This window comes from Salvelinus sp. IW2-2015, linkage group LG13 (genome assembly GCF_002910315.2).
Source record: "Salvelinus sp. IW2-2015 linkage group LG13, ASM291031v2, whole genome shotgun sequence".
NCBI lineage: Eukaryota > Metazoa > Chordata > Actinopteri > Salmoniformes > Salmonidae > Salvelinus > Salvelinus sp. IW2-2015.
Genome location: NC_036853.1, coordinates 39,989,278 through 40,015,004, shown reverse-complemented (window position 1 = coordinate 40,015,004; position 25,727 = coordinate 39,989,278). Strand labels below are relative to the sequence as shown.

General features: G+C 43.8%; 2 protein-coding genes and 1 long non-coding RNA gene across 3 annotated transcripts; 1 reads left to right on the top strand and 2 right to left on the bottom strand.

Annotated features, from left to right (window-relative positions):
• Positions 1–8,693: 8,693 nt before the first annotated feature.
• LOC111971480 (uncharacterized) lies at positions 8,694–12,019 on the top strand. The gene is made up of 3 exons (XR_002878264.2): positions 8,694–8,777; positions 9,966–10,064; positions 10,289–12,019. It is a non-coding gene; the product is annotated as an uncharacterized lncRNA (long non-coding RNA).
• On the bottom strand, positions 11,978–15,878 carry LOC111971447 (uncharacterized). The gene is made up of 2 exons (XM_023998226.2): positions 15,572–15,878; positions 11,978–15,213 (listed from the first exon to the last, which is right to left on the bottom strand). Exons 1-2 carry the CDS (start codon positions 15,762–15,764, stop codon positions 14,024–14,026), a joined length of 1,383 nt encoding a protein of 460 aa, XP_023853994.1. The 5' UTR covers positions 15,765–15,878; the 3' UTR covers positions 11,978–14,023.
• A 243-nt stretch (positions 15,879–16,121) lies between these two features.
• On the bottom strand, positions 16,122–25,459 carry LOC111971446 (uncharacterized). The gene is made up of 3 exons (XM_023998225.2): positions 25,173–25,459; positions 23,969–24,887; positions 16,122–16,584 (listed from the first exon to the last, which is right to left on the bottom strand). The coding sequence occupies exons 1-3, from the start codon at positions 25,378–25,380 to the stop codon at positions 16,380–16,382; spliced, it is 1,332 nt and encodes a 443-aa protein (XP_023853993.1). The 5' UTR covers positions 25,381–25,459; the 3' UTR covers positions 16,122–16,379.
• Positions 25,460–25,727: the final 268 nt, after the last annotated feature.

Sequence of the window (25,727 nt, the reverse complement as noted above, 5' to 3'; positions counted from 1 at the left end):
CTAACGGAAATTGTAGTTGGAGCGGGTTGAGAGTTTTCAAGTTCCGTTGTGTCCACTATCACCAACAAACTATCATGGTCCAAGACACACCATAGACAGTTGCGAAAGGGCTATGACTAGCACCTGTTTCCCCCTCAGGGAGACTGAAGACGATTTGGCTATGGTGTCCCCAAGGATTCTCAAAAAGTTCTATGCAGCTGCCACCACATATGACTGTTCCTCTCTGCTATCCCACGGCAAGGGCGTTACCCGGAGTGCCAATTTCATAGAACAAAAGGGCTCCTTTAACAGCTTCTACCTGCCCAAGCCATAAGACTGGGCTGAAACAATCAAAATTGGCCACCGATCTATTTACATTAACAGCCCCCCACTTACATAACTTGACACACTGACTGACATTGTGTATTCAATGAGGTTTGGGACCTGGAGATCGGAGACGAGCAAAGTGTGTTTAAAAAAATTCGTGCAAAGACTAATTATTTAAACCTAACCAGCATTTAAAAAGGACATTATATTACATATATTAGGAATGGGATGAGAGGGCTACTGTACAGTCTGTGTTTGGAAAAGAGGATCACAGGTGGTGATTGACTGATGGGTGGGTACGGGGGGTTTTGATGGAGGGCATGCGGAAGGGTTTCTTCAACAAAAAGGTCCACATACATTTTGGCAGTGTTTGGCTATTCTACCATTGCTGGCGCAGAAAACTGCACCTCATCGCGCTGGTACAGTGAGATAGCGATGGCACATGTTTTATAAATTGCAGTCGTAACCTGGAGCATCAAAAATAAGTTCTTAAAAGCCAAGAAAACTATTTTATAATATACCCCAGTCTGCTTCTGTAGAATTGTCGATAAAAACGAATTGTGAATTGGAACAATATTCCCAAAAATGTCTCAACTTTCACTTTCACTCTTAATCTATCAATCATGTCACCAAGCTTCTCATACACATAGATAACTGTCTGTGGCACAACCCAATACGATATTCATAGGTTCATCTCCCTCTGATCCTAATGGCTATGATTGATGGACAACATTCGCATTCATACTGCAAATACTTTGATTGGTGTGTTGAGTAAAGTTTCAATACCGGTGCGCTGGCTAGCTGAATTAATCAAAACTAAAGGAGAGAAAGAACAGCGAAATGAAGGGGGTGTGGGGTTTCAGAATGAAAGGAAGAGAGCTTGAATACGGTTAAAGAGTGAAGAGAAGAGGATGAATAGTGGGTTGGTCAAGAGAATGACCTTGGGCCTGACGTTTCCATTAGGATCTTTCACCTTCCCTAACTCATCTCTTTTTGGCCATGGTGAGTCGGTGTGAAATCAATACAGTGAAAGCTTTTAGTGTCCTGTTGAAGGCCTGCTGGCAGCATCAGCCATTGCTACTTGAATCTAGAACCAATCACTATCTAAGTCTCATCAGATTTTGGGAAGCACGCAAGTGTAGAGTGGTCATCTTGGCTCCCATTCAACAGCATTCCGCCCGATACTCTTAGGACCCCAAGCTCCAATTGGCATACACGCCTCAACAGATTCACAGAATGATTGCAATCTGTCGAAGTCGCACTCCAGACTGTCGTTCGCCACCTGGACAAAAGGAACACGCTTATGTGAGAATGGGTGTCAGTGACTTACAGCGTCAAGGCGTTCAACACCATGAGTGCCACGAACTCATAGCACTAAGTCTAAGGATACCGCTGGGACTATAAAACACGCTCCCTCTGGCAACTGGGTCTTGGATGGACTTCCTGACTGGCTTGTGTGCCCACTGGTGGTAAGGTCAGGCACAACAAGTGCGTGGAATGCTGAGCCTTCAATTCGGGGCTCCTCAGGGGTTGGAGGCCTTCTTAACTCCGTGTTCATCCCACGTGATGCGGTGCCAAATCCGACTTCCAAATTGTTGATCCAATAAATTGCCGAGGTCGACAAAACAATGAGGCCTGATCACGCGACAACCTGAGAGACGAGCCTTAGTTAGGGAGGAGGGTCAGAGACCTCTACAGTGGTGTTGCCAGGACAACAACCTCTTCCCTCAAATATGAGCAAGACGATAAGGAGATGTAGTCCCCGCCGGTGCTACGGAGATGAAGGCGGGCCGAACAGGGCCCACATTAACATCAAACGGAAATGTAGTGGAGGTCGGTTTGAGAGTTTCAAGGTTCCTTGGTGTCCGGTATATTCACCAACAAATCTATCATGGTCCCAACACATAACAAGTACAGGTTGCGTAAGGAGGGCATGGAGCAGCACACTTTCCCCCTCGTGAGACGGAATACGTATTGTGGCATGGTCCCGCAGATTCCTTCAATGAAAGTTCTAACATGCTCGCAGCCCCATAGATCGGTATTCCTGCTGCTACCGGCACGGTCAAGCGGGTACCTGGAGTGCTCAAGTCTAGAACGTCAATAAGGTCTCGCTAACAGCTTCTCATCCCCGAAGTCGATAAACTGCTTGAACACTATATCAATATGGCACACGGAAATCTATTTTACATTTAACCGCCCCCCTTGTGCTACCCACTACATACTTGACAGTTGTATACATACTGTGATCACACTTTGACTACATTGTGTACTTCAATGGAGGTTGGTCGTACGTGGAGACGGACGATCGACAAAGTGTGGTTTAAACATTCGTCATAAAGACTAATTATTATTAAGCTCTATAAGCATTATATAAAGACATTTAATATTACCATGTCAATGTATGGGGATGGAATCGAAGGGTAGGCCTATTTACTTAAACACTGTTGAAAGGATTCACAGTGGTTGATCTGAATGAGGTGTTAAGGAGGCATTGAGATGAATGTGTTCCTATTGTGAAGGGTTTTCAAAAACAAAAAAAAGTCACAACAATCTTTTGGCGAGTGTTGCTATTGTGTCTAAGTAAATTCCAGCATTCATGGCGCAGTAAACCGCACCCTCGCGCTGTTGGTAACATTTTTCCAAGGGTAATATGCGAGGCACATTTTTAAGTAAATTTGCATCTAACTTTTGTGACACAAAACTATAAGTCTATAAAATACCAGAGAAAGATCTATTTATAGATGATAGCCTCTCAGTCTCTCGTAATTTTCGATAACCACGAATTTTGAAATTGACAATATCCAGAAAAAATTGCTGGCAACTGTCACTTTTGCACTCTAAGCTTCTATCCATACGATGTCACCAAACGTTTTAGTCATGCACAATGCCAGACACCGGGTGACGTTTTGAATGTTTTTGCTGAGACCTCTCCTCCCAAACTAGCTGTCAGCGAACGCCAAGCACACATACAGCGCCTTCTTAAGTATAGAGAGAGAGAGCGGGCAAGAGTGTGTGTGTGTGTGTGCTCCCATTTGAAACGTTTTAGTCATGCACAATGCCAGACACCGGGTGACGTTTTGAATGTTTTTGCTGAGACCTCTCCTCCCAAACTAGCTGTCAGCGAACGCCAAGCACACATACAGCGCCTTCTTAAGTATACGTACTCCTTTGACTTATTCMACATTTTGTTGTGTCACAGCCTGAATTCAAAGTGGATTAAATATATTTGTTCTCTCTCCCATCTACACACAATATCCCATGACAAAGTGAAATGTTTTCAAATTTATTGGAAATGAAATACAGAAATATCTCATTTACATACAGTACCAGTCAAAAGTTTGGACACATCTACTCATTCCAGGGTTTTTCTTTATTTGTACTATTTTCTACATTGTAGAATAATAGTAAAAATAAAGAAAAATCCTGGAATGAGTAGGTGTGTCCAAACTTTTGACTGGTACTGTAAGTATTCACACCCCTTTGCAATGATGCTCTAAATTGAGCTCAGGTGCATCCAATTTCGTTTGATCTTACTTGAGATGTCACTACAACTTGATTGGAGTCCACCTGTGGCCAATTAAATTGTTTGAACATTATTAAGAAGAAAACACAACTGTCTATAAAAGGTTCCACAGTTGACAGTGTATGTCAGAGCATGAATACCATGAATTCCAAAGAACTGTCCGTAGTTCTCTGAGATATCTCCGATATACCTGGGGAAGGGTATAAAACAAGTTTCCAAGAGCACAGTGGTCTCCATCAAAAAATTGAATTACCCAGACTCTGCCTAGAGCTGTCCTTCCAACCAAACTGAGCAACCGGGAAAGAAGTTCCTTGGCTGAGATGGGAGAACCTGCCAGAAGGACAAGAGACTCTACAGCACTTTGCCAATCTGGGCTTTATGGGAGAGTGACCAGACGGAAGCCACTCCTGAGACAAAGGCACATGCCAGCATGCCTAGAGTTTGCAAAAAGGCACAAGAAAGACTGAAAGCATCAGACAAAAATACTCTRTAGATTGATGAGACAAAAATGTAACTATTTGGCCTGAATGCAAAGTCCTATGWCTGGAGAAATCCATGAAGCATGGTGGTGGCAGCATCATGCTATGAGRATGCTTTTCAGCAGCAGGGACTGGGAGACTGGTGAGGAGAGAGGGAACAATGAATGGAGCAAAATACAGGCAATCCTTGATTAGAACTTGCTTCAGAGTGCAAACGACCTTAAGAATATGACGAATATTTCCAATCCAACAGGACAACGACCCCAAGCAAACAGCTAAACAAGGCTGGAATKGCTTCAGAACAAGAATGGGAAAGTCCTTGAGTGGCCCAGCCAGAGCCCAGACTTGAATCCCAATCCCATCGGTGGAAAGACTTGAAGATTGCTGTTCACCGCCACTCCCCATCTAACTTAACAGAGCTTGAGAAAATCCCCAAATCCGGATGTGCAAAGCTGATATAGACACACCCAAGACGACTCAAAGCTGTAATCGGCTCAGGGGTGTGAATACTTATGTAAGTTATATAGATATTTCTGTATTTCATTTTCAATACATTTGCTAAAATGTTTGTATTGTGTGGACATGGGTGTGGAATAAAATCAATTTAATCCATTTTGAATTCAGGCTGTAACACAACAAAATGTGGAATAAGTCAAGGGGTATCAATACTTTCTGAAGGCACTATATGTCGCATGTGAACCTTCGTTCAAATCGTCATACTGTGGCTGAACAATGTCAAACAAATCAGATAGCATTGAATAGTGTTCTGTGCTGTATTAATTGCGCGCAATCTCCTGACAAAGACCGGAAGGATGAAGAAACTGATTGCATTAGAGAAAAAMTATTAGTAGTACCTTGCTTGCGTTTCATTTACTTTAATGTTAAGCCTTCAAGGTCAGTGTTGAGTTATAGTGACCTTGTGTCTCTCTGTCTTGTCTCAGGTCGCTCTGGCATTTTGTTATTGTTGATGGCCGTTGTGGCAGTTTTTGACTCAGCGTGTGCTCATTGGCTGGCTCGCTCTGTTGAGAGAGAGATACTGAATTCTCCACCAGGAAATTCAATTTTTTTATGTGGAGTTTCATCTACTATTTCTTTCAAAGTCCACCCACCATCTACTGAAATACACAACCTTCTTGGCCGACGCACCTCCAAGTAGGTCCCTTGACAAATACTTAAAATGTCGGCCACCATTATCTCCAACTCCCACATTTGCAAAATCAATCTCTTGGCTGAAATTAAAAAGCCTGCGCCCGTCTGGCTAACACCTTGTGTCCTAAAACCACTTTCAAAGAGTCCACTCCCATCCTGACAAGCAAATGTCAGCAAACAGCTGATCTGTTCCAGGTGCGCGGCCTCAAGACAGCTACTGCACAGCAGCAAAGACAGAAACATCCCTGTCAGAAATCTTGTTATGCTCAGAACTTCAGAAGTAAGCAGGTGACAAGTGAAGGGAGGGAAGTCCTGGAGTTGTTTTCTATAACGGTTGGAGCCGTTCAACTAAACAGAGATCTCTGGTTAAACTGACAGCTAGCCTCCGCATCCTTTCTGGGTTGGATTGATGTTTTCTTAATGTCACAGGGACCGATTACACCGAATCTATTTGTAGAGGAGAGCATAGGGCCTGGCTTGACCCTAAGAGAAAAAMCACATGATTTCACATGTGATATTACACTTGAAGTCATGTGAAAACATGTTTTTGGAACACTTCACATGTGACATTTCACATGTGAAAACAATAATGAGTCATTATGATACTCACAGTGCTTTTGACTTACATACTTGACACACTTTGACTACATTGTGTATCAATGGAGGTTGGTGACTTGAGACGGAGACGACAAAGTGTGTTTAAACMATCGTCAAAGACTAATTATTTTAACCTAAAGCATTTAATAAAGACATTTATATTACCATATTATGGGGAATGGAATGAGAGGGCTACTTACACTGTGTTGGAAAGGGATCACAGTGGTGATTGAATGAGGGTATGAGGCATGAAAGGGTTTCTTCAACAAAAAAGTCCACAACATTTTTGGCAGTGTTGGCTATTCTACCATTCTGGCGCAGAAAACTGCACCCTCGCGCTGGTACAGTAGATAGCGAGGCACATTTTTATAAATTGCACTAACTGGACACAAAAATAAAGTTCTAAAACCAAGAAAACTATTTATAATATACCTCCTCAGTCTCCTGTAATTCGAAAAAACGAATTTGAATTGAACAATATCCCAAAAATGCTCAACTTTCACTTTTCACTCTTAATCTCTATCCAACAATGTCACCAAGCTTCTCAACACATAGAACACTCTGTGGCACAATCCCAATACAACTCAATAGGTTCATTCTCTGATCCTAATKCTATGATTGGATGGACAACATGTCATTTCATACTGCAAATACTTTGATTGGTTGGAGTAAAGTGTTCAAACCGTGTGGCTGGCAGCATTGAAAATCAAAAATAGAGAGAGAACGAGACAGAGAAAGAAGGGGGGGTAGTGGGTTTTCAGATGAAAGGAGAGGAGAGTTGGAATAGGTTAAAGAGTGAAGAGAGAGGAGTGAATATGGGTAGGAGAGATGACCTGGGCCTAGTTCCATTAGGATTCTTTCACCTTCTCCTAACTCATTCCTTTTTGGCATTGGTYGATCGGGAAATCAATACAGTGGAAGCTTTTATTGTCCTGTTGGAAGGCTAGCTGGCAGCATCACCATGCTACTTGAATCTAGACCAATCACTTCCAGTTCTATCAGATTTGGAAGCACCAGGGGAGATGGTGGCCATGGCTCCCATAACAGCACTCCGGATACCTTAGACCCACTCCAATTTCATACCGCCCCAACAGATCCACAGATGATGCAATCTCAATCGCACTCCACACTGCTCTTTCCCACTGGACAAAAAGGACCACCTATGTGAGAATGGTGTTCATTGACTACAGCTCAGCGTTCAACACCATAGTGCCCACGAAGCTCATCACTAAGCTAAGGACCCTGGGACTAAACACCTCCCTCTGCAACTGGGTCCTGGACTTCCTGACGGGCTGCCCACTGGTGGTAAGGGTAGGCAACAACACGTCTGGAATGCTGATCCTCAATACTGGGGCCCCTCAGGGGTGTGTACTTAGTCCCCTCCTGTACTCCCTGTTCACCACGACTGCGTTGCCAAACACGACTCCAACACCATAATTAAGTTTGCTGACGACAAAACAATGGTAGGCCCTGATCACCGACAACGATGAGACAGCCTAGAGGGAGGAGGTCAGAGACCTCACAGTGTGGTGCCAGGACAACAACCTCTCCCTCAATATGAGCAAGACAAAGGAGATGATCGGGACTACAGGAAAAGGCGGGCCGAACAGGCCCACATTAACATCACGAAATGTAGTGGAGCGGGTTGAGAGTTTCAAGTTCCTTGGTGTCCACATCACCAACAACTATCATGGTCCAAACACACCAAGACAGTGCGAAGAGGGCATGACAGCACCTTTTCCCCCTCAGGAGACTGAAACGATTTGGCATGGGTCCCCAGATCCTCAAAAAGTTCTACAGCTGCACCACATAGACTGTTTCCCTGCTACCGCACGGCAAGCGTTACCGGAGTGCCAAGTCTAGAACAAAAGGCTCCTTAACAGCTTCTACCCCAAGCCATAAGACTGCTGAACAATCAAATGGCCACCGCTATTTACATTACCCCCCCCCCCCCCCACTGCTGCTACTCGCTGTTTATTATCTATGCATAGTCACTTCACCTCTACCTACATGTACAATTATAATTGTATATAGCCTCGCTATTGTTATTTTATTGTGTTACTTTACATTTTTTACTTTAGTTTATTTGGTAAATATTTTCTTAACTCTTTCTTGAACTGCACTGTTGGTTAAGGGCTTGTAAATAAGCATTTCACGGTAAAGTCTATACTTGTTGTATTCGGCRCATGTGACAAATAAAGTTTGATTTGATTTGAGACTGAAACTGAATGGGGCCCCAAGAAGACCGTCACTCACTTCAACTGGTCTGGGTGGCAAGAGAGCATCCGTGTGATAAAGAGAAAGGAATAGAGCACGTCTGTTTTTTCCATCATCCATGTTCCTCTTAAATGTTTTCCTTGTGTCACCTGTTTCAGAAAAATATTCCAAAGCATGTATTCCTCCCTAGGCAAAATGGCACAGGAACAGGCAAGAGCTTAGTTCACTATCGCCTGCCCCCGCGCACACACTGCCACAGGCTCTGTCACACACACACACGTGSATAAATTTGAGGGATTGAGTGTTTGTGCGTCAATCTATGATACTGTYCCTCCTACCCTCTTTTTCCCCTCTCTCACTTTCCTAAACCTCTCACTCCCCTCCCCCCCTCTCTCCCCTCCCCCTCTATCTTTCACTCTTTCAGATATCTGAAGCCCGACACACGGAAGAAATCCAAACGCAAGACGTCTGTGATTAAAAAGACCCRTAACCCTGAATTCAATGAGGTATATCCCTGCTGGGTCTCCAGGGGAGACTGGCACCTTCTGTGCTAGGCATGCAGTGTGTTGTAGCATGTGCTCTAGCAATGCTCTCTCTGAGGGTCAATCTTAATGTCAATGCTAATGAGATGTCCAGTCCAATATCCCACACTCTCCTCATCTGTCATCCTCTCTCTCTCTCTCACTTCTAGTATAGTTATTCATCACATCTTCTACCCTCTCTTCTTTTCATAGGAAATTCTCTCTCTCTCCCTCATTCTCTACATCCCTTTCCTCCGAATTGAATTCTAACAATCGATAATAATTTGCAATCGCCTGAACACTTTTACCACTGACACATCAATGTGTTGACAAGGACTTACAGTAAGCATGCCAGTAAGGTCCTTCGGTTGGCTCTCTCATCTCTATATTTATGTCACCCTTCCCTCTCTCCCCCGCTCATCCTACAGCGTGGGCATTGCGAAGTAATAACGCCAAGCCATTTATTTCTATTCCCTCAGAAGTAGTGTACACTATTACGGGGCCTTGATATAATTGCAGCGATGTGGCTAGTCTGAAACCTAGAACTGCCTAAATTCAACTCCAAGTGGAGACAATATAAGGCTCAGTTACAGGCCCATCTGATGATAGTGTTCCTGCTCATATCTGGTTGTTAATTAATAGATGGGATATACTGTACTGTATGTCTCCAGATCACTTATTTCTAAAACTATGGTTGTGACATGTCTCCTATTTCTCAATGACCTCCCATACATCTCCCTGTCATGTGGCCAAGGAGTAGTTGGATCAACAGTGGAAAGCATTTTGCATAACAAGTGACATCAGGGTCCGTATTCATAAAGCTGCTTGGAGTATAGGTGCTTGGAGTAGGAGTGATGATCTAGGATCAAATTCCGTCCGTTCGTAGCTTTGGCACTGCTACTCTGAGACGCTTTGTGAATGCGGGGCCCTTTTCTTTTGTGTGTGTATGGCTTAGTTTTTTCCCATTGTGTTTACAGTACTTCTGTAAGTAATGTCACAGCTACAAGTAGATGTTGCTCTTAGACACTGATCTGGGTTGAGTTTACCCCTCACAAATCCTAACTTTAGTAATTAGGGGGGAAACACTAAAGCTGACCATAGATCAGTGTCCAGTAGCAACCTCCTCCTACTCCTACTGAATGGGCTCTCCTGTGGTTCCCTCACACCCTATAGGAATTATTTTATGAGATCTCCATGTCAGAGCTGTCCAATAAGACTCTCTGGAGGTCACTGTCTGGGACTACGACTTGGGACGATCCAATGACTTCATAGGTGAGACTCTTCACTTTGCACACATGCACGCACGCACGCACGCACRCAYACACACACACACACACACACGGAGCGAGAGATGGCTAGAGAGCAGGAGCGAGAGAGTCAAATCCCATCTTGACACATCCCTATACCCACAGAAGCCAAACTTTTGTGCAGATATTCCATTGGGACTTTGAACTCCTGAAAGGTTCCCATGGTGACACTGCTTGTCATGTTTACAGGTGGAGTGTGCCTGAGCTGTCACTCACAGGGAGACCCCCTCCGCCAGTGGAGCGCTGGCACATACTGACCAATGAGCTCCCAAGATCCGTAAGTCATGAATAAGGCCACACATCTACTGAGACACAAGGCTGAGTCCCAATTCTTCACCCTTCTCCCAAAGTTGCACACTTCCAGTCATGGATATATCAACGGTGGAAACTCCTTCAAGGCAAGTGTGGAGAATTTGACACAGATCAAATCATCCCTCTAGCYCCCTACCACCTAGGAATTCYTATAGATCTGAGAGGATTGGATAGACCAAAAATATGGGGGAAATTCCACCTAGCTTATCAKAACGCAAGGGGGAAGCCATGACCATATTGATCTGGATCCTATTGAAACCTTTCAGATCTACTGTAGTGYCTAAGTGGTAGGGGTTATGGGTCGATTTGGAACTCAGCGAAGTTGAAGCATTTMTAAGCGCTCTCTAGAGCCCTGTTGATACCTGGTTCTAACGTGCGTCCATCTTCCTGATATTTTCCTTATCTTRTCTGTCTAGACCTATTCCACAATCAGATAGCAATGCGTCTTTTAATCGTCTACACCCGTCTAAAAATGTGGGCACAATCCAAATGTGGACAGGATCAGGACAAAGGACACATGTTAGCAGCAGGTATAAATGGGGATGACTTGCCACAGGATGGGATGCACTACCCGTATGTTTCTATGTCTATAAAGGTGATTCAAACCTACACACAGTAACACACCATGGAAATTATACATGCTGAATAAAAGTCATACACAATACAAGGCCTGGATGTTATGAAGCACAACTCCTTTATGCTATGGAATAGACTAGTGGTGGTGTAGATGATCCCTTCAAGTTAGATTAGAGTTTCTTTGATTATTTGAATCGGTTGAGTCGGGGTCAACTTGGGGTCCCGAGGACCGAGTTTGTGAAACGCTGAGTTAGATGGAGATGTTGGTCAGTGGGATGGGGAACGCGGTTCATGTTGCCTTACGGCCTCTTGTCACTAATGTTGACATTCACAACTCAACATCATGCTTCCAATTTTTTATGATTTCATCTGCACGTTTTAGTCYACGGGCTTTTTTACTTCTCTTGTTCAGCTGATTTGATTGAACTCCATATCTTTCATGGTTATTTTAATAACRAATTGATATCTATGTTGGTAATAATATGCCTATTCTACACAAATACCGGCACACAAATATCTAACATCAGATATCCTGTTTGTATTGTTGACATTTTAACCCAAATGGAACCCTATTCCTTACATTATGCACTACTTTTGACCAAAGCCCTATGGGCCTTGGTCAAAAGTAGTGCACTACATAGGGAATAGGGGGCCATTTGGGACAAAAACATTCACTGCATCCCAAACATGACATACACTGATAATATTATGAATACATAAATTCTTCCATGTGTTTGCATGATGCAACACAGAATTTACCCCCAAAAATTGTCCCCTCCCTTATATAACTATCCCCTGCCTCAAAAAAGTATTTGATAAAAAAATGATTATTACTTTATTATTGAGGTGTTCTCCCTGTATTGTTATTTTATGTCATGTTTCTTATATTTGTCTCTTAATGCACGACTGAATGTGTGAATGTCGGTTTTTACTGACGTTTCAATGGCTGTATTCGATTATCTTGTTCTGCTTTTAACAATTGTTGTTCTTACATTTATATCAGGTGTTTTGTGTACAATATGAAAATACATTTGGAATGCACTACTGTATAAGTCTGACTTGGTTTCTATTTTGTGAAATGGCTTGGCTGAGGGAAACTCACTCATGACTACTGAACAGTAAAATAGCTCACTCCTACCCCCTGGTGGTTCAATTTCACATTTGAGTAATTTAGCAAACCCTCTGACCATGTTCAACGGTCCTTGCTATCCTGCATCCTTCAGATATCCCAACTCTAACATTAACTCATTGAAGTTGAAATTTAAAATGSTTACGATTAGGTWAGGGTAAAGTTAGGGACGTCCCAAGGATTCCRGATAGCATTAACCAATTTTCAACTGCCCAGAACAAGTATCAAGCAACAATAAGACRCTGCTGTTTTTTATGTGACAAACTTTTAAATGAAAGGCAACTGGAAACATGACTACAACAACACACATTTAAAAATAATYACATTTACTGTACATTAGACTCTGAACTATCAGCGCCACAATAAGTCTTGAAGTCTGAGCACTTGCTATCAGAGACCATGGTGAGACTCTAATGAAGGCATCCTAAGCTGGTTTGTTTTCCAAAATAAAATTCTCAGATCAGTGCAGACACGGGGTGCTCCTTTTCCTTAAATGTTCCTGTGTAGTCACCTTGTGACATATCCTGGGGTAAGGAATGTGCTTTTGGACTCCTAAACCACATGAGTAAAACTCCAGTCCTTCCGTCCACTGCAGTGTCTGTGGGTTCCTCCCTTTTACTTAATGAATCAGTGACTCTTATTGGACAAGTTCAAATGGTTTCAAGTGAACATGACCCCGGCTTTTCTTGCAGGTTTAGATCAGACCCTAAAAACATTGCTTGTTTTCTGTCTTTAAAAAAGACTGACTGCGGCTCTCCAGGAATTGTGTTTGACACCAATGTCTTCAACCCATGGTTCATCCTCTGCAGTCTCTAAGGTCAGCAGGCTCCACCCCCAGAGTCACAAGCAGGAAGTGGATCAATACTACAACACAGCAAAAGTCAATAACCTCCCTGTAACAGACTGAGCCCCGCTGCCCTTTGGACGGGCCGGTGCACAAACAAACATGCACTGCGCGCATACAGTACAATAAAACACACGCACAGTACAAATTTTAAAAAGTCTACACACACACTTGATGCTTGCTTAAGGTAGTCCATCACATCTGATRATGACTTCAACTACTGCTTGTGGGTTCGCTGATGACTGTATAATCAGATGCGGGATGCTCACTATCTGCCACAGACAGAGCACACAGAGGCATGTCCCGTTGAAGCTGGTGCAGCCATGGTCCTACACTCCCCTCCATATGTATTTGGACAGTGAAGCTAAAAAATCATATTTGTCTCTATACTCCAGCATTTTGGATTTGAGATTTTCATACATATCTATTTACCGTTTAGAAATGAAAGCATTTTTGTGGTATCCAATTGTGTTTCATTGCGGCAACTCCCCAACGGGCTCGGGAGAAGTGAGGATTGGACAAACACGCTGCTTCTTATACACACCCGGAAGTCAGCCGGACCAACGTGTTGGACGGGACACTGTTCGATTGATGACCCTAGTCAGCATGCAGGCGCCCAGTCCGCCATAAGATGACGCTAGAGCAAGTTAAGACAAGGAATTCCCTGCCAACCCAACCCTACCCTCCCCTAACCCAGACAGTGCTAGGCCAATTGTGCACCGCCCGTGGAACTCCCGGTCATGGCTGGCTGTAGTGACGCCCCTCTGCACTTCGGGTGAAGTGCCTGAGCACAACGCGCCACTTGGGAGCTCCGTTGCAAAGTACAATAAAGGCTTTATATAGCACTACTTAAAGGCTTTACAAATCATAAGTGTAAGTCATAATCTAGAAATGGTCTATTAACTTACATTTGGCAATAAACCCTAGTGGGAATTGTTATGTCACCCTTTATACACCATTTATAGTGTATAACATTCGCTTATAGATTATATGTGAAGCATTTATAYAGTGCTTATAAATCCTTTATGATTGCTATAAAAAGCCTTTATAGGTCGTACTGCCCTCATCCAATGACTGACACATGAGTCCTGATGTGTTTGGTCAGCTTAGCCGCCTCACTGAAAGCCTTGCCACACAAGCTGCAGGTGTGGGCCCAGCCTCCGGCAGGCCGCAATCCATTATGAACACGCTGGTGCTTCCTACACGTGTAGGCGTCCTTGAAGCTCATGCCRCAGACAGGGCAGCCGTACAGACGCAGCTCCGTGTGAACACGCCGGTGGTTCCTCAGTGTGCCATCGTTGTTGAATCGCTTGCCACACAGTGCACAAACGTACGGCTTCTCCCCTGTGTGAATGCGGAGGTGGATCTTGAGGCGTGACACGTGACTGAATAYCTTACCACACTGAGGGCACGGGTGGGACCTCTGATCCCCCCTGTTGTTAGTTTGTTGTTGACCCCTGTTGTTTGTGGACCTGTTTATTTGTTGATGACACCTATTTGTTGATCTATTTGTTTGTCTGGTTTGACCCGGGTAGAACTGGGAGGTCAAGGGACCTACGSTACTGGTGGTGGTGGCGTCCCCAAAGTCTTGTTCTGGCCCTGTTGTTACACAACCATCGCTGCCAATCTGACGGAAAAAGCCGTCTGGGATCATGKCAGCACTAGCTGATACCAGGTCAGTGGGGASGCCCGAGGCAGTGGAGGCACCATACCTGCTGCTCTCTGCAACCACTGACTCCAGGTCAGCGCTCAGGTCTGAGACAGTGTACCTGGTTTCAACAGTGGCTGGTCCAGGGTCCGAACTGGGGTTTAGTTCACCATACCCCATCTGAGCAGATACTGACCCCAAGTCAGTAGGGCTAGTATCACTAGGCTCTGTTTTGATGCCCTCAGAGTTATAGCGTAAAACCACTCTGTCCACGGGGCATGATGTGCTGCTGAAGGGATTTGCAGAGGGAAGGAGATGCTGGTCGTCTTCTTCGTCCAAGTCCCTTTTCACAGACGCTGAAGTCAATGGAGCTACTACTGGGGTGGTAGCCGACGTATCGGTCTGTTGTGAGGACAGGGTACATGGAGAGTTACACAGACTCTTCCACTCGGTGCAGTCTGTGGGTAGCTGGCTATGTGTGGCAGGCATCTCATCCTGGCTCATTACCATGTGGTTCTGGGTGTGTGTAGACTCAGGGTCTGGACCCTGGTCGGCGCTCCACTGGTGCTGCCCAGACACAGAGATAGAAACAGGCCTGGTCGAGACTGGATGGACAGACGGACATACCGACAAACAGACAGAAAAGAGAAACAAATCAGATTGATTAAGTTTAAACAACTACAGAAGCAACGACCCAGACACGAGTTCTCRAGCATTCTGTAGGATGAGCTTGTTTGTGTAATGTGGTGATCTACAAGGCTTGAGACTGTCCAAATGCCCCATATCATAATCTTCTAGAAAAACSTGCATCACCTCCCCTTTATATACACTCAGTGAAAGAATTGACAGGTAAAAATAGTATGGGCAGCAGAGGTCTTTTTTTTCTCAGATGAGTGCAAATAAAGGAGATGAGGAGAGGTCCGATTTTTTTGACAATAGACAATGAGCCATTTGCATCATCACCTGCTGAACACTCCGTTCCCGTGTCGAGTCCAACTTCTCGTAGCCTTCGTTTTAGGAGTTCATTCTCTCTCTTCGTCCGGGCAGTCTCCTCCTCGAATTCTGACACTGTCCCCCCAACAACCTCCAGTATCTCATCTACAGCCACCATTAACCGCTCGGTGAGGTAAGCATTCAAAAGCTGTAGTTTTGCCATTTTCTAGAAATTAGCCTCTCCCAAATATTTGTTAAAATCCACTGAAAGCCTCCTAGTAACGACCCAAGCTAGATTGTTTTGTAAACACCTCGGCGAAAGCATTCACTTCCTGGTTCTTTAACTCTCCATGGTCATGTGATAAAAACGCTACCGTAATTCATGAAAAAGGGGAGGCAARCTTTTTAAAGGGATTTTCTACTTAAAATCTACTGTTAGGTTTGCACCCTTATTACCTAGTATATTAATACATATCTTGAGTGAMGGTGATGTGAGTCAAGCATCTGGCATCTTCCTTTTGGAAATAAACAACCTGGAAGATGGTTCAATGTTAATACAAAATAAATACAGAATCAGACATGTGATTTTAATATTTAAATGACGGACTGATTTAATTAATGTTCACAAACACACACTCTTCAATCAAGCTGGAAACATCAGCTAAGATGACATTATCCATTTGTTTTCTACTGCACTGTTTTTATTAATTCCAATAAATATATTTAGGAAATATTCCTATGGCTAAAACACTTCAACGTTTCACAATCCTTTCATGTCCTCCGGTGTTTGAAAAGGTGTAGCTGATTCAGCAGTAGCTCATTAGCTAGCGCATTGACCTCATGTGATGAGCTGCCCTGCATCAGTCAGGTGTGTGTTCAGGTGTACCCTCAGACCGCTGGCCACAGTGAAGCTCTTGGGACACTGGACACAGCGATAGGGTTTCTCCCCAGAGTGAGTCCGTTTGTGCTTTTTCATGGTGTCTCCATCGCTGAAAGTCCTGTGGCAGTAGGGGCAGCTGTAGGGTCTCTCACCGGTGTGGATCCTATAATATATAATAAGAATAAATAAAATAAATATATCTCCACTACCGTTCAAAAGTTTGGGGTCACTTAGAAATGTCCTTGTTTTTGAAAGAAAAGCAAWTTTTTTGTCCATTAAAATAACATCAAATTGGTCAGAAATACAGTGTAGATATTGTTATTGTTGTAAATGACTATTGTAGCTGGAAACAGCAGATTTYTTTATGGAATATTTACATTGGCGTAGAGGCCCATTATCAGCAACCATCACTCCTGTGTTCCAATGGCACGTTGTGTTAGCTAATCCAAGTTCATCATTTTAAAAGGCTAATTGATCATTAGAAAACCCTTTTGCAATTATGTTAGCACAGCTGAAAACTGTTGTTCTAATTAAAGAAGCAATAAAACTGGCCTTCTTTAGACTAGTTGAGTATCTGGAGCATCAGCATTTGTAGGTTCGATTACAGGCTCCAAATGGCCAGAAACAAAGACCTTTCTTCTGAAACTCGTCAGTCTATTCTTGTTCTGAGGAATTAAGGCTATTCCATGCGAGAAATTGGCAAGAAACTGAAGATCTCGTACAACGTTGTGTACTACTCCCTTCACAGAACAGTGCAAACTGGCTCTAACCAGAATAGAAAGAGTGGGTGCACAACTGAGAAAGAGGAAAGGTACATTAGTGTCTAGTTTGAGAAACAGACACCACAAGTCCTCAACTGGCAGCTTCATTAAATAAATAGTACCAGCAAAACACCAGTCTCAACGTCAACAGTGAAGAGGTGACTCCGGGATGCTGTCCTTCTAGGCAGAGTTGCAAAGAAAAAGCCATATCTCAGACTGGCCAATAAAAAGAAAAGATTAAGATGGGCAAAAGAACACAGACACTGGACAGAGGAAGATTGGAAAAAAAGTGTTATGGACAGACGAATCTAAGTTTGAGGTGTTCGGATCACAAAGAAGAACATTCGTGAGACGCAGAAAAAATGAAAARATGCTGGAGGAGTGCTTGACGGCATCTGTCAAGCATGGTGGAGGCAATGTGATGGTCTGGGGGTGCTTTGGTGGTAAAGTGGGAGATTTGTACAGGGTAAAAGGGATCTTGAAGAAGGAAGGCTATCACTCCATTTTGCAACGCCATGCCATACTCCCTAAATCTTTCTCAGATTATTACCAATCCCATAARGTATGACTCCAAACACCCAGAAAAGGCTACTCTCCTCAATGTAATCCTCACAAATAATCCTGATAGGTATCAGTCTGGTGTTTTCTGTAATGACCTTAGTGATCGCTGTTTTACCGCCTGTGTTCGTAATGGCTGCTCAGTGAAACGACCTGTCCTGATTTGTCATAGACCCTTGTGAACTGGCCTCTGTAAAATGGTATATAATCAGCTTGATCCCCTCTGTCGAAGACGCTTGGACATTATTTTKGGATCTTTTCAGTGATATTGTTAACAAACATGCCCCCATAAAGAAAATGAGAATTAAAAACAGGTTCAGCCCGTGATCTTGCAGAGTTACTCCACCTCAAGAATTGCATTTGGCGAAAGGCTCAGCACATGCATACTCAGGCTAACTGGCTATCGTTCAGGCAAATGAGAAATAAGTGCACTCAGGCTATCCGGAAGGCCAAAGTTARTTACTTTAAGGAGCCGTTCTCGCTCTKTGGGTCTAACACCAAGAAGTTCTGGAAAACGGTTAAAGACCTGGAGAATAAACCCTCCTCCTCACAGCTGCCCATGTCCCTTAAAGTTGATGATGTGGTTGTTACTGACAAGAAGCACATGGCTGAGCTCTTTAATCACCACTTTATTAAGTCAGGATTCCTATTTGACTCAGCCATGCCTCCTTGCCTGTCAAAAATGTTCTCATCTCCCACCCCTTCTAACGCGACTATCCCCGATGCTTCTGCCTCTTTTTCCCCTGCCCCATTACAAAGTTTCTTCMTGCAGGCAGTCACTGAGTCTGAGGTGCTAAAGGAGCTCCTTAAACTTGACCCCCAAAAAACATCTGGGTCAGATGGTTTAGACCCTTTCTTCTTTAAGGTTGCTGCCCCTATCATCGCCAAGCCTGTCTCTCCTTTCTGGGGAGGTTTCCATTGCTTGGAAGGCAGCCACGGTTCRTCCTTTATTTAAAGGGGGAGCTCAAGCTGATCCTAACTGTTATAGGCCTATTTCTATTTGCMCTTTTCTTCAAAAGTGTTGGAAAAACTTGTCAATAATCAACTGACTGGCTTTCTTGATGTCTATAGTATTCTCCCGGGTATGCAAGCTGGTTTCCGCTCAGGTTATGGATGTGTCACTGCAACCTTAAAGGTTCTCAATGATGTCACCATTGCCCTTGATTCTAAACAATGTTGTGCTGCTATTTTTATTGACTTGGCCAAAGCTTTTGATACGGTAGACCATTCCATTCTTGTGGGCCGACTAAGTAGTATTGGTGTCTCTGAGGGGTCTTTGGCCTGGTTTGCTAACTACCACTCTCAAAGAGTGCAGTGTATAAAGTCAGAAAATCTGTCTCAGCCACTGCCTGTCACCAAGGGAGTACCCTAAGGCTCGATCCTAGGCCCCATGCTCTTCTCAAATTTACATCAACAACATAGCTCAGGCAGTAGGAAGCGCTCACATCCATTTATATGCAGATGATAGTCTTATACTCAGCTGGCCCCTCCCCGGAWTTTATGTTAAATGCTCTACAATGTTTTCTTAGTGTGCAACAAGCTTTCTCTACCCTTAACCTTGTGCTGAACACCTCCAAAACAAAGGTCATGTGGTTTGGTAAGAAGAATGCCCCTCCTCCCACAGGTGTTATTACTATCTCTGAGGATTTAGAGCTYGAGGTAGTCACCTCATACAAGTACTTGGGAGTATGGCTAGACGGTGCACTGTCCTTCTCTCAGCACATATCAAAGCTGCGGTCTAAAGTTAAATCTAGACTTTGTTTCCTCTATCGTAATCGCTCCTCTTTCACCCCAGCTGCCAAACTAACCCTGATTCAGATGACCATCCTACCCATGCTAGATTACGGAGACGTAATTTATAGATCGGCAGGTAAAGGTGCTCTCRAGCGGCTAGATGTTCTTTACCATTCGGCCATCAGATTTGCCACCAATGCTCCTTATAGGACACATCACCTCACTCTATACGCCTGTAAACTGGTCATCTCTGTATACCCGTCGCAAGAGCCACTGGTTGATGCTTATTTATAAAACCCTCTTAGGCCTCACTCCCCCCCCTATCTGAGATATTTACTGCAGCCCTCATCCTCTACATACAACACCTGTTCTGTCAGTCACATTCTGTTAAAGGTCCCCAAAGCACACACATCCCTGGGTCGCTCCTCTTTTCAGTTCACTGCAGCTAGCGACTGGAACGAGCTGCAACAAACACTCAAACTGGACAGTTTTATCTCTATCTCTTCATTCAAAGACTCAATCATGGACACTCTTACTGGCAGTTGTGGCTGCTTTGTGTGATGTATTGTTGTCTCTCCCCTCTTGCCCTTTGTGCTGTTGTCTGTGCCCAATAATGTTTGTACCATGTTTTGTGCTGTTTCCATGTTATGTCGTGTTGCTGCCTTGCTATGTTGTTGTCTTAGGTCTCTCTTTATGTAGTGTTGTCTCTCTTGTTGTGATGTGTGTTTTGTCCTATAATTATTGTATTTAAAAATATATATATATTTTATCCCAGGCCCCCGTCCTTTGGTAGGCCATCATTGTAAATAAGAATTTGTTCATAACTGACTTGCCTAGTTAAACAAAGGTTAAATAAAATTAAAATAAATAGAAACCCYGTGGACAGCACTTGATTGGAGACATTTTCCTCCTACAACAGGACAATGACTCAAAGCACAGCTCCAAGCTATGCAAGAACTATTTAGGGAAGAAGCAGTCAGCTGGTATTCTGTCTATAATGGAGTGGCCAGCACAGTCACCGAATCTCAACCCTATTGAGCTGAGAGGTGCCCATCAAGCCAATGCAACTTGTGGGAGGTGCTTCAGGAAGCATGGGGTGAAATCTCTTCAGATTACCTCAACAAATTGACTAACTACACTCAGCAAAAAAAGAAACGTCCTCTCACTGTCAACTGTGTTTATTTTCAGCAAACTTATCATGTGTAAATATTTGTATGAACATAACAAGATTCAACAACAGACAAACTTAAGAAGTTCCACAGACATGTGACCAACAGAAATGGAATAATGTGTCTCTGAACAAAGGGGGGGTCAAAATAAAAAGTAACAGTCAGTATATGGTGTAGCCACCAGCTGCATTAAGTACTGCAGTGCATCTCCTCCTCATGGACTGCACCAGATTTGCCAGTTCTTGCTGTGAGATGTTACTTCACTCTTCCACCAAGGCACCTGCAAGTTCGGGGGGGGGAATGGCCCTAGCCCTCACCCTCCGATCCAACAGGTCCCAGACGTGCTCAATGGGATTGAGATCCGGGCTCTTCGCTGGCCATGGCAGAACACTGACATTCCTGTCTTGCAAGAAATCACGCACAGAACGAGCAGTATGGCTGGTGGCATTGTCATGCTGGAGGGTCATGTCAGGATGAGCCTGCAGGAAGGGTACCACGAGGGAGGAGGATGTCTTCCCTGTAACACACAGCGTTGACATTGCCTGCAATGATAACAAGCTCAGTCCGATGATGCTGTGATACACCGCCCCAGACCACGACGGACCCTCCACCTCCAAATCGATCCCACTCCAGAGTACAGGCCTCGGTGTAACGCTCATTCCTTCAATGATAAACGCGAATCCGACCATCACCCCTGCTGAGACAAAACCGCGACTCGTCAGTGAAGAGCACTTTTTGCCAGTCCTGTCTGGTCCAGCGACGGTGGGTTTGTGCCCATAGGCGACGTTGTTGCCGGTGATGTCTGGTAAGGACCTGCCTTACAACAGGCTTACAAGCCCTCAGTCCAGCCTCTCTCAGCCTATTGCGTACCTGTCTCTTATACACATCTAGATGTGTATAAGAGACAGATTGCGGACAGTCTGAGCACTGATGGAGGGATTGTGCGTTCCTGGTGTAACTCGGGCAGTTGTAGTTGCCATCCTGTACCTGTCCCGCAGGTGTGATGTTCAGATGTACCGATCCTGTGCAGGTTTTGCTGTCTCTTATACACATCTAGATGTGTATAAGAGACAGGGGAAACAGTGTTTAAACCCTTTACAATGAAGATCTGTGAAGTTATTTGGAATTTTACGAATTATCTTTGAAAGACAGGGTCCTGAAAAAGGGACGTTTCTTTTTTTGCTGAGTTTAGAATGCCAAAGGTCTACAAGGCTGTAATTGCTGCAAATGGAGGATTCTTTGACGAAAGCAAAGTTTGAAGGACACCATTTTTATTTCAATTAAAAATCATTATTTATAACCTTGTCAACATCTTGACTATATTTCCTATTCATTTTGCAACTCATTTCATGTATGTTTTCATGGAAAACAAGGACATTTCTAAGTGACCCCAAACTTTTGAATGGTAGTGTATATTATAATAATAATAATAATAATATATAAATGGAGTGGAGAGACTTTAACCCAACACCTAGCAGCCTTGTCAAGAGGTTTGGATTTTTGGGTGTAACAGTGAAGGTGTTGGATTGACAGTCACTGGTCAGGGCTAGTGCCTACATTCCCTACAATATACAGCGAGCTACCAAACTATTAGGACAGTGACACATTTTTTGTTGTTTTGGCTCTGTACTCTAGCACTTGGGATTTGAAATGATACAATGACTGAGGTTAAAGTGTAGACTGTCAGCTTTTAATTAGAGGGTATTTTCATCCATATCGGGTGAACCGTTCAGAAATTACAGCACTTTTTGTACATAGTCCCCCTATTTTAGGGGACCAAAAGTATTGGGACAAATTCACTTATATGTGTATTAAAGTAGTCAAAAGTTTAGTATTTGGTCCCATATTCCTAGCACGGAATGATTACAGCAAGTTTGTGACTCCACAAACTTGTTGGATGCATTTGCTGTTTGTTTTGGTTGTGTTTCAGATTATTTTGTGCCGAATAGAAATTAATGGTAATGTATTGTCGTTTTGGAGTCACTTTTATTGTAAATAAGAATATGTTTCTAAACACTTCTACATTCATGTGGATGCTACCATGATTACAGATAGTCCTGAATAACTTTATTATTCACAATTAAGACGCACAAATATCATACCCCCAACACATGCTAACCACATGCTAACCATCACAATAACAGAGGAGGTTAGCATTTTGCGGGGGTATAATATTTGTGCGTCTAACTTTCTCACTCATCATCATTCACGATTCATTCAGGACTATTCGTAATCATGGTAGCATCCACATTAATTCTACTCCTTTTGCCATGGGACAAAGGCAAAAATGTTTCCAGTTTTACAGCAAATTTTCTTCAATTCTACCCCTTTTGCCATGTGATGCAGATAATTGTTTCAATTGTTTTAAATTTCCTGCAATTATACACAATTTCTCATGACTTATGCAATGTTAATGATATCTGAGTGAGAGTGACTAACAAAATCAATGGGGGCCACCTGGAGTTCAGGGCCCCTGGGCATGTGCCCTGTGTGCACGGTCGGTAGTTGGCCATGATTACTACAAGTTTAGATAGCTTGCTAGACTAACTTACCATTCTAAAAATGGTTATCTGACATGGCTAATTGAGTGACTGTCAGTGATGACAAAACAAGAGAAAAATTGCTGATGCATAACCAAATTTCAAACTTGCACCTTGTGTATTCTACTATTCTGACTCTTAATAGTAAGTTGAGACCGCAACTGCGGTGCTTATGCCTGGAGCCAGCCCTGGTGATAGGGATGAACCAGGTAATCAACATTCAATGGAGGACAAGTTGTCATAGGCCAACAACCTATATATCCCATGCTGCCATACCTGCCCAATGCCCAGGCCCCAGCCACAGAGTCAGTACTTAGCTTTTATGTGAAGATAGATGGATGTTTAGAAATATATTCTATTCTTATTGACCAAAAAATGCATTCAAAATGACTCCAAAATGACACAATGCATTATTTACCATTCAATTCTATTGGGGACAAAATAATCTGAAACAAAAATGAAAACAGCAAATGCATCCAACAAGCTTGATGTAATCATTCCGTGCTAGGAATATGGGACCAAATACTAAACTTTTGACTACTTTAATACACATAAGTGAATTTGTCCCAATGCTTTTGGTCCCCTAAAATGGAGGCTATACACAAAAAGTGCTGTAATTTCTAAATAGTTCACACAATATGAATGAAAATACACATCAATTAAAGTTGTCGTATTACTTCAAATCCAAAGTGCTGCAGCACAGAGCCAAAATAACAAAATGTGTCACTGTCCCAATACTTTTGGAGCTCACTGCATAATAATACAGTATAATAATGTATGCCAACCTCAGGTGTCGTCTCAGGTTGCCTCTCTGGGTAAAGCTTTTGGAGCACCAGGAGCAGCGGTGGGGCCTCTCCCCCGTGTGGATACGGTGGTGGCGCCGCAGGTCAGCCGACTGTGCAAAGGACTTACAGCACCAGTCACAGGCGTAGGCCTTCTTATACTGAAGGTGGAGGTGGAGGCTGGCCGCCTGGCTGAAACTCTCCCCACATCGGGTGCAGCGGTGTGGGCGCCCCTCCTGGTGGTCGGTGGGGGTGAAGTTGTTACTCTCGTTGTATGGCAACACCCGGTCCTTGGACCCAGGCTCTGTTTCATATGTTTGCTGGTCATGTACGGGTGTGTTATGGAGCTCTGAGATGTCCATATCTGGAAGGTCTTTGAAGCCAGCGTCGCCTGAGAGTTCATGGTTGTGGGGTAGTAGTGTTATAGGAAGACCTGTGTAGCCTGAACTCGATTGAGGTTCATGGTTGGTGAGGTTCACTGTGACGTCGCATTCCTTGGGTTCCATTTTGATCCGTCCCTGGATTGGGTCGATGGGAGAGGACCTCTTTCTCTCTGTCCTAAGGACGGGCAATTCAGCGTTGGCTGCTCGAGTTGTTGTGGCACAGTGGGCATTGGAGGAGAACGGAGATGGGGCCAAGGACGAGGTGTTTCCAAAACCCTTGGGTTCTGGGTCTGAGTTGTGCTCKGTCTTTGKGATTGCCTSCCCTGRACTGGGCTTCTCTTCTAYTCKGACYGTTTCAGTGTGTCCCTGGTTTGGTCCTGTGAGACCCCCATCCTTACCCAACGCTACCTGGCTCTGTGTCTGTAGCCCTCGTCTGTTGACCTGGCTCTGCTGCAGGGGCTCTGGGTCCTGTTCMTGCCTGGAGCTCCACTCTTGCTCACAAAGCTGCTGCTGCCCAGAGAGAGAAAGGCTGGTGGAACCTGCTTAGAAAGAGGGTGTAAAGACAAAGTGCTGTCACTAAATAAGTAAGAAATTGAGTAAATATGTATGACATTGTAATTATTCATGTACTACTATTAGTTGTTMATGTTTGCTGCGAGGGATATTCGGAATTCGGGCACTTCTCGCGAGCCAACGTAACGTTGCTGTCAATCGTCAACAGACAGACGTCACCCAATGTAGCTAGCTCGTTGACAGTTTGCCAACTCATTTCTGCATGATCATTAAGTTAGCATGATCCAACAAATCCGACAAAATGTTCTTACGCCAGTCTGTCTCCGCCAAGAGTAAGATGTCCCGGAGCTGTCGCCGAAGGCTTTCATTTTCTCTCTTAGCGCTTTCATTCTCTCTCTTCGTCCTAGCCGTCTCTTCTCGGTACTCGGCCACTGTGTCCCCGACTACGTCCAGAATCTCCCGCACCACTACCGTTAAACGTTCTGTCAGGTAAGCATTCAACAGCTGCAGTTTGGTCATTTTAAAGACATAAAATACTGCAGGATAATGTCTCGTCTCTCTCTCAGCTGATGTTGTGATTTTACTCTTCGTTTGTTGGTAGTTGGGTTAATAGGAAGTGTGTATGTTGTTTTATCGCCACCTGCTGTTTGGGAAGTGAAATGGCTGTCTTGTTTATGTTGAGCCACAAGGGGRCAGTGCAACCCTGTATAATTTCCTCTGCATCAGTAGTTTTATAACATGAGCCCTCAAKCCTGGTCCATCCCAACAACATCTGATTCAACTACTCAACTAATTTATCATTCAGCCCTTAATCAAAGRGGTAGGCCTATGAACAGAAGACCAAACACAAATAAGACTAAACAGAC